Source organism: Myxocyprinus asiaticus, chromosome 18 (genome assembly GCF_019703515.2).
Source record: "Myxocyprinus asiaticus isolate MX2 ecotype Aquarium Trade chromosome 18, UBuf_Myxa_2, whole genome shotgun sequence".
In the NCBI taxonomy this organism is placed as follows: Eukaryota; Metazoa; Chordata; class Actinopteri; order Cypriniformes; family Catostomidae; genus Myxocyprinus; species Myxocyprinus asiaticus.
In genome coordinates, this window is record NC_059361.1 from 4,806,696 (window position 1) to 4,822,140 (window position 15,445).

At 37.4% G+C, this 15,445-nt stretch overlaps 1 protein-coding gene across 1 annotated transcript; it reads left to right on the forward strand.

Moving 5' to 3' along the window:
* The first annotated feature begins 2,048 nt into the window (after positions 1-2,048).
* On the forward strand, positions 2,049-13,654 carry LOC127456448 (protein ADM2-like). Its single transcript, XM_051724952.1, has 3 exons — positions 2,049-2,148; positions 4,322-4,483; positions 11,306-13,654. The coding sequence occupies exons 2-3, from the start codon at positions 4,413-4,415 to the stop codon at positions 11,664-11,666; spliced, it is 432 nt and encodes a 143-aa protein (XP_051580912.1). The 5' UTR covers positions 2,049-2,148; positions 4,322-4,412; the 3' UTR covers positions 11,667-13,654.
* Positions 13,655-15,445: the final 1,791 nt, after the last annotated feature.

Consider the following 15,445-nt stretch of genomic DNA (forward strand, 5'->3'; position numbering starts at 1 on the left):
ATACAAATCTACCTCTAAACTGAAATCAATCGGTCACAATATACCACTTTATATCTATATTATGATTTTAATAATATGATGAGTTTATGATAATTTCTTGTGGATAATAATAAAGACAGACATTTGAACAGCACAAATATACACTTACACAAACAAGCAGACAGCTCTGTCTGAGCTAACTGAGGCATGAATTGAAGTATATCCTGTCTGACCAATGATGCAGAACACACACACACACACACACACACGTCTGTTAAAACAGAACAGGTCTGAGCTGCTAGTTAGTGATCTTTGCTAAGTGGGTATGGGACGATATGGAAAGTAGAGAGGTGACAGGAAACGAGAGGGAGAAGAGTGGGAATGGGATCGGGAAAGGACCTCACGAGCCGGGACTCTAACTCGGGTCACCCGCGATGCATCAGCACCACGTCATGAGCACAGCCTGCTAGACTACGGCTCTGACGGGATTAGGGCTCTTTTATTTTTTCCCCCAAATTCTGGGTTTTCCATTTTATTATTTCTGAATTCTGTTTTAAAGTTTAATTACATTTTATCATAAAAAAATAAATAAAATAAAATAAAAACTAATCAAATAAATTCAAATCATTTAAAATCAAATGAAAACAGGAAAATTACTTTAACATTTCACAGCATTAAATCAAATGTAGTGCTTCTATACAGATCCAAAACACAACATTAAAAGTTATTTTTGTCAAATATATTGTTGCACATTAGAGCATCACAGTATTAATGAAATCACTGATAAAAGCTTTTATTACAATAGCACTTTTGCTTGTGATATATTGCTTAAATATAATGTTACTATTGAAATTGTTTATTATTGTTACTATTATTTATTAATACTACCTTGAGTATTAAATTTGACTACACAGTAATAATATATTGCTGTCGCAATTTCTTCAATTTCCCTTATCTACTTAAATTGAGCTTTTATTTTGGTGGAAAACCGTATGAAGCACCTTTAGTCTGTATGTTTTTCACAACAGCGTCTCCCTTTCTGATAAGCAGTTCACTATATGGCTTAAAGTTCTTATTAAACACAAAAGGCTGAGATTTAATTATATAAATAGTCTGCATGTGATTATCAGGTCATTTAAGATAACATGGACCAAAAACAAATGTGAAAATGTACAAATATAAAATGTATATCTTTTTTTTCGTGATATTTCGAAATTTGAAGCATTCTATTGGTCATATCCAGTAGTTAGGTATTTGAATGAACCCTTAATCCCATGTTTTAAACTTAAGCATGTGGACTATTTTTATGATACTTTTGGGTGATTTTTCCTTTTATCAACAGCTAAAGTATGGAAATCAGCATGGAAAAAATTTTTTGGGCGGGGGGGTTATTTCTCAGAAGATGGAAACTCATAAGGGTTTTGAACGACATGAGGGTGAGTATATAATGACAGAATTGTCATTTTTGGGTGATTTGTCACCTCAGCGTCTGAAAGACAGATAAACAAACAGACAGACTGGCAGACAGGAAGGCAGTCAAACCTGTAAATAATTCCCCTCATCATCACCTTTACAAGTAACATGAGCAAAAAAATATAAATGGAGTAAAAAATATCTCCGTTTCTGATTAAAAATAATCTCCTCTCTCTCGTTTTTTGGGGTTTGGTTTTTCAGGGACATCATCCCAATTCTACAGCACTTCCATTAATTACCAAACACACTAATTAACTAAATAGTCACTTTTTTTTATACATTGACCTGCGGAACAAACACACCGAACATTGAGCCGCTAAAAATACCACGCCAGATGATATAAATATCCCGTATCTCTTTAACAGACACACATGCAGTATAAACAAATGTTTGTGCATGCTGCATCTGAACACACTGACATAAAAACAAACTTGACCTTTGTGCTACTCCATATAAAAATCACAAGCACACGTTAACTCCCGTTATTCTACATAGACACGTACACTGCTCCAAAAATCAAGGTCAAAAGTAAACTATTAAATTGCCTTTTAAACAATACACAAGAACACTCACAAGCGAGACACATTCAGTAAGACCTAAATACACACTCGTCTCATCCGCGGCCGACTCTCGTTAACACTAGCAGAAGTGCTGTTGATGCCATTTAAAATCCGCTTTAAAAGAGCACAGGACATGGTGAGTCATACCGACAAGATCTATTAAACCACAACACACTTTTTTATTCAGTCTGAGCTTCAGAATAAGGTCACACCTGGTGACAAAATATATATTTGTGTACTGTCACAGTACTTTAGGCATGAAATACAGTAAGCAGTGTAAGCAGTGTTCAGATATTCATTTAAATATTTGTAATGTGGGGGCAATGACTGCTTTGTTGGTTGGCTCTCTCATCAAATACTTGAGATGATGAAAAAAAATTCTATGTTCCTATGCACAAATATACAATGTAAATTAAGTGTGGAAAAAGACCAATGTGGATAAAATATATATATATATATATATATTTGGAGGTTTTTAAAGTCATTTAAAGAGGTAAAATCCTACCAAGACTCTGCAAAATCATTAAACGAATTTTAATTTTGGGGAACAACACAGCAACAGTAAACAACAGTACTTTTTGCAATAAAAGAAAATAAAAAAAGCCTATGTTTTTCCTACAAGCTCACCATTGAAAATAGAAATGGTTAAGTTTCTCAAGTTCAAACCAGCCCGTCTGCACCACCAATCATGCCACGCTCCAAATCACTGAGATCAAATATTTTCCCCCATTCTGATGGTTGATGTGAACATTAACTGAAGCTCCTGACCCGTATCTGCATGATTTTATGCACTGCACTGCTGCCACACGATTGGCTGATTAGATAATCGCATGGATGATTGTTGGTGCCAGATGGGCTGGTTTGAGTATTTCTGTAACTGCTGATCTTCTGGGATTTTCACACATAACAGTCTCTAGAATTTACTCAGAATGGTGCCAAAAACAAAAAACATTCAGTGAGTGGCAGTTCTGTGGACGGAAACGCCTTGTTGATGAGAGAGGTCAACAGAGAATGGCCAGACTGATTCAAACTGACAAAGTCTACAGTAACTCAGATAACCACTCTGTACAATTGTGTTGAGAAAAATATCATCTCCGAATGCTATTCTGAGATGCGGGTTGGCGCTGATTTGACAGCACGAGGGGGACCGACACAATATTAGGCAGGTGGTTTTAATGTTGTGGCTGATCGGTGTTTGAATATATATAAATATATATGATATATAATAATAAGCTATACATGAAATTTTAAAGTAGTATTTGCAAATAAATGATTAATGTACAAAGGTAAATATATTTTAATATTTTATGATTTCTGTTATACAGATACTATGAACACATTAGCCAATATTAATATTACTAATTTGATCACAAGCCCACAAATCCAATCATTTGGTCTGACAAAAAAGCTCAAGACAGACAGAAAATTTAGTAAGTAGTAAATACAACATTTAGGCTAAGTGAATCGGTTCATCTAAATGAATCGGTTACAATAAACGATTCACCAATTCACTTAAATGTAGCGTTGGGTAGTTCGATTCTCTTTAACCGATCGGCTCGTTCAGACGGTCATTCAAATGAACCAGTTCAAATAAATGATTCACCAATTCACTTGAGCCTTTGAGTAAAACTCATGGCGTTTTCTTTTTTTAATCAAAATATTTATGTAGGCAAATCGCAGCTGTTTATCGATATGTTTTATACTCAATTGTATCAAATACTGGTTTATTACTTTTATTTATTAGGCTTATACATTTATCTATTTAGTGTTGCCATGCTAATCATGTCTGATCTCACATGGGCCAAATTTGAGTCAGGACTGCCACTGATTTAGAAACTGGCATGTGTTGTCTTGTTCAATACAATGATGTCAATTTAATTGCTGACTCCGATGATGATAATTGTTTTTATAACGGTAATACCTTTAATCAAACAGGAGCTTTAATAATTGAGTGTCAGTTATCACGTGTCTCCTCCCTCTTAGTATTTAAGGAGCTACTCTATCCATGAGGGACTCAAGAGTCAGAACTGTTTCTCCTCACAACAAATCAAAGATCTTCACACACAGGGCCACAGAATATCTGCGTTTCTGTTTTTTAAATACTCGATTTGAACCATACTGAACACTGGGTCATGGCAAATGACGGACATTCACCAGTTTCATCTCCAAATGCGCCTGTCCTTTAAATGTAAGGAATTAATAAGCATCTTTTCGCTTTAAAAGTAACTTTTTGCAAAGTTTGCGCTATTAACTGATGACTTTCTAATCAATTCTGTGTGAATGATGCTCATCTCTGCTTACTTCCACAGGTGCGCATCTGGACTGAGGAATATTATCAGTCATATCACACAATTCTGTCGGGTGTCTGTGTTCAAACTACTAGAGGATACGAAGAGAGGGATGAAATCACTGCTGCTGGTATGTGTGTTTCTGCTGCCTCTCCAAACACTGGCGATGCCAGTGCGTAACCGGTGAGTTTTACGCACAGCACTCCGGCGCCACCCGGTTAACCTGTGTTCTGGAAATGCCCATTATTAATCCTATAGATACTGTAAATAGTATGCCCAATATCCTGAGGCAAGGTTCAGAAAGGTCGGTTTGTTATTGTGCAGCCAATTTAGGTTATCACACCAAATGTCCAGACATCGTTTTAATGGGTGGCATAACTCTGGCTTTTCTTAGTTAAAGTTTAAGGATGCATGTGGTGTGTGGACTGTACTACTAAATGAGACTGTGTCACTTGACTGTCTCCAGTTGGCATAGAGAGCGGCGCGAGAGATGTGCCACCTGTACGCCTAAAGTAGTTTCTCAGATTTACACATCGTGACCGCTTGGCAGTTCCAACATGGTGTCCCCCTTAATATCAACAACAACAGCATGAGAAACCAGGGCCAGGTTAAGCCTCCCGGGACCCTGGGCTAGCTCATGAATATTAGTTAGGTCACGTGATCTACAGATCTACACAGGTTAACCAAGGTCATAATAAGCTAATTAATATTCATGAGTCACGCCCTAAAACATTCGCTGGTGACCCAGAGGGTTGCAAACTACCAACATATAGTATATGATCACAGAAAACTCGCCGGTGACACATATGTCGAAGCTTGTCCAAAAAAGATCAAATAGTAAATACATTAGCCCTTGAATGGCCATTAGTATGAATGCAACATAGGCAGAAATAATTTTTAGACTACGGAACACATAAAAATAGTCCACGCCAGTGAGGATAGATACATTTACCATGCAATCATGTTAAAACTACCAAAACGCTCAAGCAAAGATCTACACAAAATTAAAATGACACTCGCCACTATAATCACACCACTTAAAGTGCCCTATTCATGCTCTTCTTGAAAGTAAGGTACACTGCCATGCTGCCCCAGAGAGGGCTGCTGCCCTAGGCGGCTGCCTATATCGCCTATGCCAGGATCCGCTACTGTCGCTTAGTCATGATACAGAGTGCACTATTTCTAACTCTGACTGGATAAAATATGAGTGATGCACGTGAACTATACCTTCTTTAAAATGCCATCATACCAGCATGCCACTCCCAAAACCTACCTGGACATTTAGAAACACTTAAATGTATGAATGTATATACATTGTAGCCTATTACATAAAATATCAAACCTTCTAGCATATTTCAAAGAAAGATAGAACAAGCACATTTTGCATTTGTTAGCAAATGCCACTTGGTTTGATACTTTGTTTTCTGATTTAAGGACATTCCTACATATTAAGTATGGCTTTATTGTCAAGTACAAATACTTTAGGGGGACACTGTACCAGTTGTTTTAGGGGGTCTCAGTGTTTAGTTTAACCCTTAAATGCATGAGAGTTTCACCAAACAGTCTTACATATTCAGGTTTTTAAAGACCTGGCACTTATCTACAAAATGTCCAGATATTTTTCATCTATCAATGAGATAATTAAACAAATCAGGACAAATCTAGAACAGGATTCATTACATTCACACTGAAATTTAATGAGATGCAACTGGCTGTAAAAAACATATTGAGCTACACATAACACATAAGATACATATAATATACACATAAGCTACATAAGTATTTTCTCAGGCACTTAAGTCTAAATAGATGCACAACTTACATAATTTCAGTAGTACACCCAAATGACAATAGTCATATCATACTGTTCATGTGTTGTACTTGCTATAGGTTTACTTCCATGTTGTTTCTTCATCAAATAGCAATATCGAATGTAAATAAAGTCAATCACTGAAACATCAGTGCCACCATGAGTAAGAAATAGCATGTATATTATGTATGTGTGCATACATATAGAATGCTGATAAATGACCATTGTCACACAGAAAATTAACGGGATATACACTGCATGGCCAAAAAAAAAAAAAAAAAAAAAAAATTGCATTCTCTAACATTTCGTTGGACCACCTTTAGCTTAGATTATGGTGCGCATTCGTCTTGGCATTGTTTTGACATCCTTATGCAATGTCACAACATTTCTATCAGTCCAGAGTTGCATTAATTGTTGGCCGAGATCTTGTATTGATGACGGGAGAGTTGAACCACACCATAAAGTCTTCTCCAGCACATCCCAAAGACTTTCAATGGGGTTAAGGTCAGGACTCTGCGGTGGCCAATTCATGTGTGAAAATGATTCCTCATGCTCCCTGAACCACTCTTTCACAATTTGAGCATGATGAATCTTGGCATTTTTGAATATGCCCATGCCATCAGGGAAGAAATATCCATTGATGGGATAACCTGTCATTCAGTACATTAAGGTAGTCAGACTTCATTTTATTGCTGCATAACATTGCTGAGCCGAGACCTGATCAACTGAAGCAACTCCAGATCATAACACTGCCTCCAGAGACTTGTACAGTGGGCACTATGTATGACGGGTGCATCGCTTCATGTGCTTCCCTTCTTACCCTGATGCACCCATCGCTTTGGAATAGGGTAAATCTGGACTCATCAGACCACATGACCTGTTTCCATCACCAAGTGTTTGTGATCTCCGATCACGATCATTCAAGATTTTCTTCTGAAGCTGACGGTTCACCACTCTTAACCCAATTCCAGTGATTTCAGCAATCTCCTCAGTTGTTTTCTTTGCTTGATGCAGGCCAGTATTTTGCCCCTTCTGAAACACAGTAACATATTTTCCACGACCATGGGATATGTCTTAATGTTTAAGAAATGAGAAGCTACACACTGCATCAGTTAGGGTTAAAAGAACTGTTGCCAGATGAAACATATTAATTACTGCAATAATGATCCAATCAAAGACTCTTAAGTATCTGCTTATTTAAATCCAAACGGTGACTTCTTTTTTTGGCCAGGCAGTGTAGTATATATTTGTATGAATATAGTACTAATTTCTCTTGTAATAATCAAAGGATATCATGTGACAGTAAACTTATGTAGATATGAAATAATCAAAAATATTATTTATGGAAGTACCAAAACAAAAAAACAAAAAAAAAAAATTACACTTACATACCTCGGGTCTCTAATGACCCTATACACTTTTGGAACTTAAACCATTATAAAATTGTATTTTATTATTTATTTAATTTTTTTGCATTACACTATTTATAAGAGATAGATTGAGGAATACTAAAGAGGTGTGGGCACAACTCCAAAAAATGGATGAGGTACAGGGAACATAATGAGGTCTCGGGTCACTAAAGACCCTAGGTATGTGTTTAAGGGATAAAGTAATTTTCCAGGTTCAATACAAGCTAAGCTCAAACAACAGCATTTGTGGCATAATATTGACTCGACACTCCTTCTCTTATAAAAAAAAAAAAAAAAGAAAATCTGGGTTCCAGTGAGGCACTTACAATGGAAGTGAATGGGGGTCAATCCGTAAATGTTAAAATACTCACCGTTTCAAAAGTATAGCCAATATGTGTGATAACATGATTTTAGTGTGGAAACAAAAAATTGCCATGACGACTGAACGCCGTAAACCCAAAAACCGTAAGATAACCGTAAAAACGATTATTTAAACTTTACAGCTGAAATAGTGCATGTGTTTTAACAGAAGAATTAATGTACGTGCTTTTATACAATTATAAGCTTCACATTTCTTCCTTTAAACCCTCAAAAAATTGGCCCCATTCACTTCCATTGTAAGTGTCTCACTGTAACCTCAATCACTGCTTTTTTTCTAGAAAAGGCGGGACGAGTCAAAACAATGTTTTGTGGTAATCAACATTATGCCACAAATGCTGTTGATTGAGATGAACTTGTATTAAACTCAGAATATTCCTTTAACACAAGCTCAGTGGCTCCCTCTCCTGTTGGGTTGGAAAGGTTCTTCACAACAGTCAATGGCCTTCAAAGGTGCAACAAGCTTACAACAAATCCGAACACACTGTATGTGTGATGCATGTGTGCGATGTGGGAAAGGTCAAATAAATGGTGAGCTCACAAACACTTAGTGATGGAGGATTTTACTGTTCAACTGCAAATTAAATCCTCTTTTGCTCACACATGCACTGAATTTATGTAAGGTGGATTTAGGCAGTCCCAACACCTCGTTCTCTCAGGCCCCATGCAGCGCACTAATCTGGGAACTCTCTTTAACAATCTCTCTTTCTCATCCTGAAACTTCTAGACATAGTTTCCTTGCTCTCTTAGTTCCTCTGCATTCATCCTCAAAGCAGAGTAAAACACCACAATACATCTCCTCCTCTTCCTCTATCCATCCTGTTCCTCTCCTTTTCACCTGCTGTCTTCCAAGAAACTCTTTACCCTATTGTCTTCTGTATTCACAGACCTGTGTGTGTGTGTGTAAAATATAGCACCTCAGTCTGCAGTCTGTGAATGGACCAGTGTTGCAGTAGGACTTTAGCTTGGGGCAGAGGCTTAGAAGAGTTTATGTTGGGACAGGGCTATTTTTGTGTAACCACGTCGATCTTCTGCAAGCCTATAATTTCATGCTCTCCTGGCTGATTTCACTTTAGCAGACTTTGATGATGTAGTTGAGGTGTTTGTCTAATCTTAGGCACAACTGCAACAATGGTGTGTTAAATGAGATAAAAAGCAGGTTTAAATCATGATAATGCAGTGTTAAACAAGTGAAGGACACAGAAAATGATTAAGAATGTGTCAAAGTATTACAAAAGCAGATCGATGAATTGATAAAGCGATCAATACATTGATAGATAGGTAAAACGATAGTGACTAAGAAGATAAAACAATCAATACATTGATAAATTAATAAATAGATAAAAAGTTTGATGACGTGATAAAAAGATCAATAAATTAATACGATAAAATGATCAATAAAGTACCCGATTAAACAAACGATAAATTGATAAAACGATCAATGCATTGATAGACAGCAGGTAAAACCATAAAGTGATTGAAAAGATAAAATGATCAATAAATTGATTGATAAAATCATAAATATACAGATAAAATGTTCAATGAAGTGACAGATAAAAAGATCAATAAATTGATAAGATAAAAGGTTCAATAGTAATAAAACACTCAAAGTGCTGATAAATTGATCTATAAATGAATAAAACGAACAATAAAATGAAAAAGAAATGAATGGCAGATGCATTGGTAGATAGGTAAAACAACAGATAAGGGAATAAATAAAAAGATCAATAAATTGATTAATAGATAATAGTATTTATAAATTGATCAAGTTAAAACGTTCAGTGTATTTATAGATAAAACTTTCAATAAACTGATTGATAAAATGATCTGTAAAGTGATAGATAAAATGATAAATAGATCAAACGTTCAATAAAGTGATAGATAAAACAATCTATATAGCGACTGATAAATTGATCCTTTAATAGAATTTACATAATTAGACCCAACACAGAGTCGAAAGCTCTAAATGACGGGTGTGTGTTAAGGTATTTGTGTTACAGCACTGTTCAAGACAACTCGATCTCATGAAAATTCGTACATAATTTACGAGTTGGCTATTTCGTATGGTCGAACTCTATTGGGGATTGAGATGGGGTCAATGTCAAATTTCGGAGTCGGGTCTTGCTTTCCACCATACAGACCAAAATAAGCACACAAACCGCAGCTTCAGTCTCCACCATGTTCGTTTCGAGGGCTAGCTAGTGTCCAGAATGTGATACCTCAGCTTGAGGTTCCCTCTTGCTTGTAAAATGGGGTGTGAGACATTGGCACTAGGGTGCCGTATTAAGGGCGGACATTAGGGCTTTAAGCCCAATGGTGGGAATGCAGATAGATTTTGGTCTCGCAGCTTGACGTCCGAGGCTATTGGCCCCGGCTGACCAGTTGATAGCCCTAGCTCGCACTGGCCTGATAGTGGAAACGCAGCAATTGAGACTCAATAGCAGGCTTGAAACGCCTAAAATTGTCCAAATGCTGCCTTGTACCAGTCTCAAAAAGAGCAAATCTAAATATGATATTTCAAACTTTTGGCTAACAGAACTTATAGTGGTGCCATATTAAAATTTTGATGGAAATGAAAAAGAGGGTGTGATGGATAGACTTAGTTTCTTAAATGGCATACACAGTTTAGAGAAAAAGGTATAAAGGCTTTATACAATTATTTTTTCTGAAGTTTTTTGGTCTACTGAAATTTCCTGGAAAGCTATTTTCGGTGTTCCGTCAGCTGAACGATCAACACCAATTTAAACAGCAGTACACAAACTATTGAAGACACTAAGTCTATACCTCTCTGCCTCATTTTCATTCCTGACAAAAATCAAATATGGTGCTGCTCTGAATTAGGTCTATAAGTGATAGGTCAAGATAAACCAACTTCGTGCAAAAACAAAAACAAATCAACAAACTAAAAGAAAAAAAAACATCTTAAACCACCGTAAGATGATTTGCTGGTCTTAGAGGGGTTTTGGCTACTTTCAGTTGGTTAGACTGGGACACCACCTGCCATCCCAACTAAACATACATCAGCTTGGCAAAACCAGGAGACCGGCTGAAAACCAGCTTGGTCAGGCTGGAAGACCATCTTAAACCAGCTTAGACCAGCAAACCATCTTAGGCTGGTTTAAGATGGTTTCTCTTCCGTGCCTCTCAGTTATACCAACATCAGTTTAGCCAGACTAGGAGACCATCTGAAAACCAGCTTGGCCAGGCTGAGAGACCATCTTAAAACAGCTAAAACCAGCTAAAAATCATAAGCTGGTTTAAGTTGTTATTTTCAGCAGGGTTCTATGTGAATTTAGTAAGAAAGTCTTGTAAAATGAATTTAAAACAATAGTTTTAGATTTAGTAAGTGTACGCATGTGAATTTTCTCCCAAAGTAGGCAACCAAATTATTTTTCTTTCAATCACCAGATTAATTTTTCCCAGAAACCCCGGGAAGCTTCCAGAAAGAGGGGGCAGTATCGCCATGGAAACTTCCATGTCTTCGAGTACTGGGGCAAGAGAGCGCCATACGGTCTGGAGGGCCCTCGTTCATACAAGGCCCCCAGCGACACCGTCCAATCAACAAAGCAGCACTCAGGGATATTCCTGGGAACGCCGGCATGTTCACAGAGTGTCACGGGGTCACACACGAGGTCAACTGATGCGTATGGGATGCGTGCTCGGCACCTGCCAGGTGCAGAACCTCAGTCACCGCCTCTACCAGCTGACTAGCCAGAGCGGAAGACAAGACTCGCCAATCAACCCCAGAAGTCCACATAGTTATGGATAAGACTGATAAGACCGCATGGTCCATTATGAAACCCATCCAAAAATGTGACAACAGTAGACCACAGTTATCACTGCACAACAAACAGCATTCAACAACTGCCTTCAACTACTGAACTGTTCAGGTTGTGTTCCGGGTTTTTGGACGACAATTAGCATTTTGGATTTTTATAACGGCAGTTTTATATTTATGTAGTAAAGTTACAAATCTAAAACAAGACTTTATCATTTTGCTCTAAAACAAACTTTGAGGCCACTGTGTTTTATGAAAACATACGTTGCTATAACAATGCTAATTAAAGGACTACAACTACCATAAGCATGTGAGCAACATGCTTTATGAAATGGACGACTGTTGTAGTCCTTATTTAGCGACAGGTTAGCAACATGCATTTTTTAAAGACACAACGACTTCAAAATCCATGCTTGAAGTATGACTGTGTGTAATTTATGTTCTGGAACAAAACGTGAAAGTCTCTTCACATAATTTTAACCACAGATACTATTTTACCTGTAAATCGAAAATCCTTGTTCTAAAAACCCATAGGAAATTACTGAGGAGAATTAGCCTACCGGTTTTGCCTACAAATTGATGTCACGGCTGAACAACTAGATACAGACCCTATTAACTTTCATAAAGGGATAGTTCAGGTCATCATTTACTCTAAACTCATGTTGCTCCAAAACTATGACACAGTCACCATTCACTTTCATTGTATGGAAAAGAGATGCAATCAATGTGAATGGTGACTGAGACAAACAGTCTACCAAACATCTTCCTTCATGTTCCATTGTAGAAAAAGTCATACAGGTTTTGAACAACATGAGGTTGAGTAAATTATAACTTTTTTTTGGGGGGGGGGGGGTAACCTTGAGCCTATTTACTCTCTTAACATACATTCCTAGTCTTCCAAGTCCTATTCTATATATATTTTTTTCATTGAATATCCTGTTTCACTATGAAATACGGCACATTAGGAAGTTAAATGGGTTGTGCATGCAGATTCATGTTGACTGGACTGTTCCTACAGGTCTCATTCAGTGTCTTAAAGTGTACCAGTAAGCTGTCTTTCTCACTTTTAATACCCGATACCCTCTTGTAATGGAGCATCTTGAAGCTTCATTCCCTTTACAGTAATCCCACACTGATTGAGAAGAGTGCTATCCTTCTCTCGCTTTCTAATCTGAAACAAATCGCCCTTGACTGAGCCAGCTAAAGCCGAACAGAGCTTCGACATGCACATCTTAAGAGTAAACATCCTCTTATAGAATGGCCCCAAAACTATTTAGACACTTAAAATGTGAAGTAATTTCTGCACAATCTGGTCTCATAGAATCACGTCACTATACCAACATTTTTGCAAACTGATTTCAATTGGCTCGTTGTACTTATCGTGGCAGTTTCCCGGTGAAACAAACACTAGAGGCACAAAAACCACAGAGCCATGTTTACGCTCTTCGGGGAAGGAAACCTACAAATGGCACATTAAACTAGGAGAAAGTTTTTTAACATGGAAAACATGAACAGCGGCTGTTAAATGTCCAGATACTTTTTGGGGACACTGTATATTCCCATTTAAACTTTTAAGACGTCAAATCTTTGTCCATTATGCTCTAAAACGTTCAACACTTTCCGATTATGTGCGTGCCAACAGTCTCAGAACATACAAACACAAATATAAAACATGGGTGACAACTGTTTTCTACACAACTCTCTGGCCAAACAGGCACGTGGCCCAAACCAAACACAAACTAGTCGCTCATAGTGGTGTCAATGTTGGAATGTGTATATTCACAAATCACATAGGTCAAAAGTTTCCATTAAACATGTAAAGCACTTTAAAACCGAGATGATTTTATTACCACCTTTAATGGCATTGACTTGAAGAGATGATATTTAATTCTAAGTTAACAAAAGCTTTTGAGATGTAAATATTTCTCATGTGGAAGTTTGCAGTTATCCATTTCTGTTGTGTATTTTATTATAATTTAGCTGTGTCAATAAACAAAACAAATGCATATGTTGTCTCATTTAGGTGAGCTTGCAAACATTAATACACATGCATATAAACACACACACACACGTAGTATACTACTAGTATGCCATATGCCACACATATGGCATACTACCATACCATTACTAGTTCTGCCATATCTACAGTATATACAGCAGAAATAGTCATAATATGGTGGCATGCCATTCTGAACTCAGACAATGATATTAGTATTCAGTTAATGCATGTTAATGTCAAGCGACAGCATTTGTGGCATAATGCGTTTTAGCACAAAAATTTATTTTTTTACTTGTCCCTCCTTTTCTTTAAAAAAAAAAACGCAAACATCGCGGTTAAAGTAAGGCACTTACAATGAAAGTGAATGGGGCCAATTCGTAAACGTTAAAATACAGTTTAAAAAGTACAGCTACAAGAAGTACACAATATGGTTGTCGACATGATTTTAGTACGATAAAACCGCTTACCTTCTGTTTAAAGTTGCATAATTGTATATAACTTCATTATGATGATTCAACGCCGTAAACCCTAAAATGACCATAAAACTGACTATTTAAACAACTTTACAGCTCAAATAATACATGAGTTTTAACAGAAGAATAAATGCAAGAGCTCTTATAAAATTATAAGCTTCACATTTCTGCATTTGAACCCTCAAACAAATTGGCCCCATTCACTTCCATTGTAAGTGTCTCACTGTAACCTCGATTTAGCTTTTTTTTTAAAAAAAAAAAGAAAAGGTGGGACCAACCCTGGAGTCATGAGTTCGAATCCAGGGCGTGCTGAGTGACTCCAGCCAGGTCTCCTAAGCAACCAAATTGGCCAGGTTGCTAGAGAGGGTAGAGTCACATGGGGTAACCTCCTCGTGGTCGCTATAATGTGGTTCTCGCTCTCTGTGGGGTGCATGGCGAGTTGTGCGTGGATGCCGTAGAGAATAGTGTGAAGCCTCCACATGCGTATGTCTCCGCGGTAACGCGCTCAACAAGCTACGTGATAAGATGCGTGGATTGACAGATGCGGAGACAAGTCCTCCGCCACCCAGACTGAGGTGAGTCACTACGCCACCACGAGGACTTAGAGCGCATTGGGAATTGGGCCCAAAAAGGGGAGAAAAGGGGAGAAAAAAGAAAGTAAAAAAAAAAAAAAAAGAAGGGATGATTTTTCAAAATGATTTTTTGGTAATCAACATTATGACACAAATGCTGTCGATTGAGCTTAACTTGTATTAAACCCAGAATATTCCTTTGAGTTTGCTGAACTACACTTATTTAACAGTGAACAAATTTCTCTCTTGCCTGGAAACCCCTTCAGAATGAAGATATGGAGACACGTTACATTGTTATCCAGTGCACACACCTTTATGTTAAAGGGAGGCAAGACTACCACTCAAGGGAATTTGAGGTTTTACAGCCATCTGCTGGTTGCAAGTGGACCTGCAATGTTTTCATTCCTAGAAAGTTTCACTGAGCAACTTTGGGAAAATATGTAAAGAAATAGATCATTATATAACATAACACATGAAATTGTTTTTAAAGGTGCTGTAGACTGATTTCAGATGGTTTGCTAACTTCTGCTAGAATGAACCTGAATTAAACCGGCCCTTACTTGCAACCACACGACCTCTGGCAAGACATGTCAGTCAACCCGTTGTCAGGTCACCTGAACGCACAAAATGATAAAGGGACAGAGAGCATTTCTGATTGGCTAAACAAGCGTGGGCTGCTCCCCCAAGCCAATTTCAATGTATTAGTGTGATTGTTGTACATGCAAT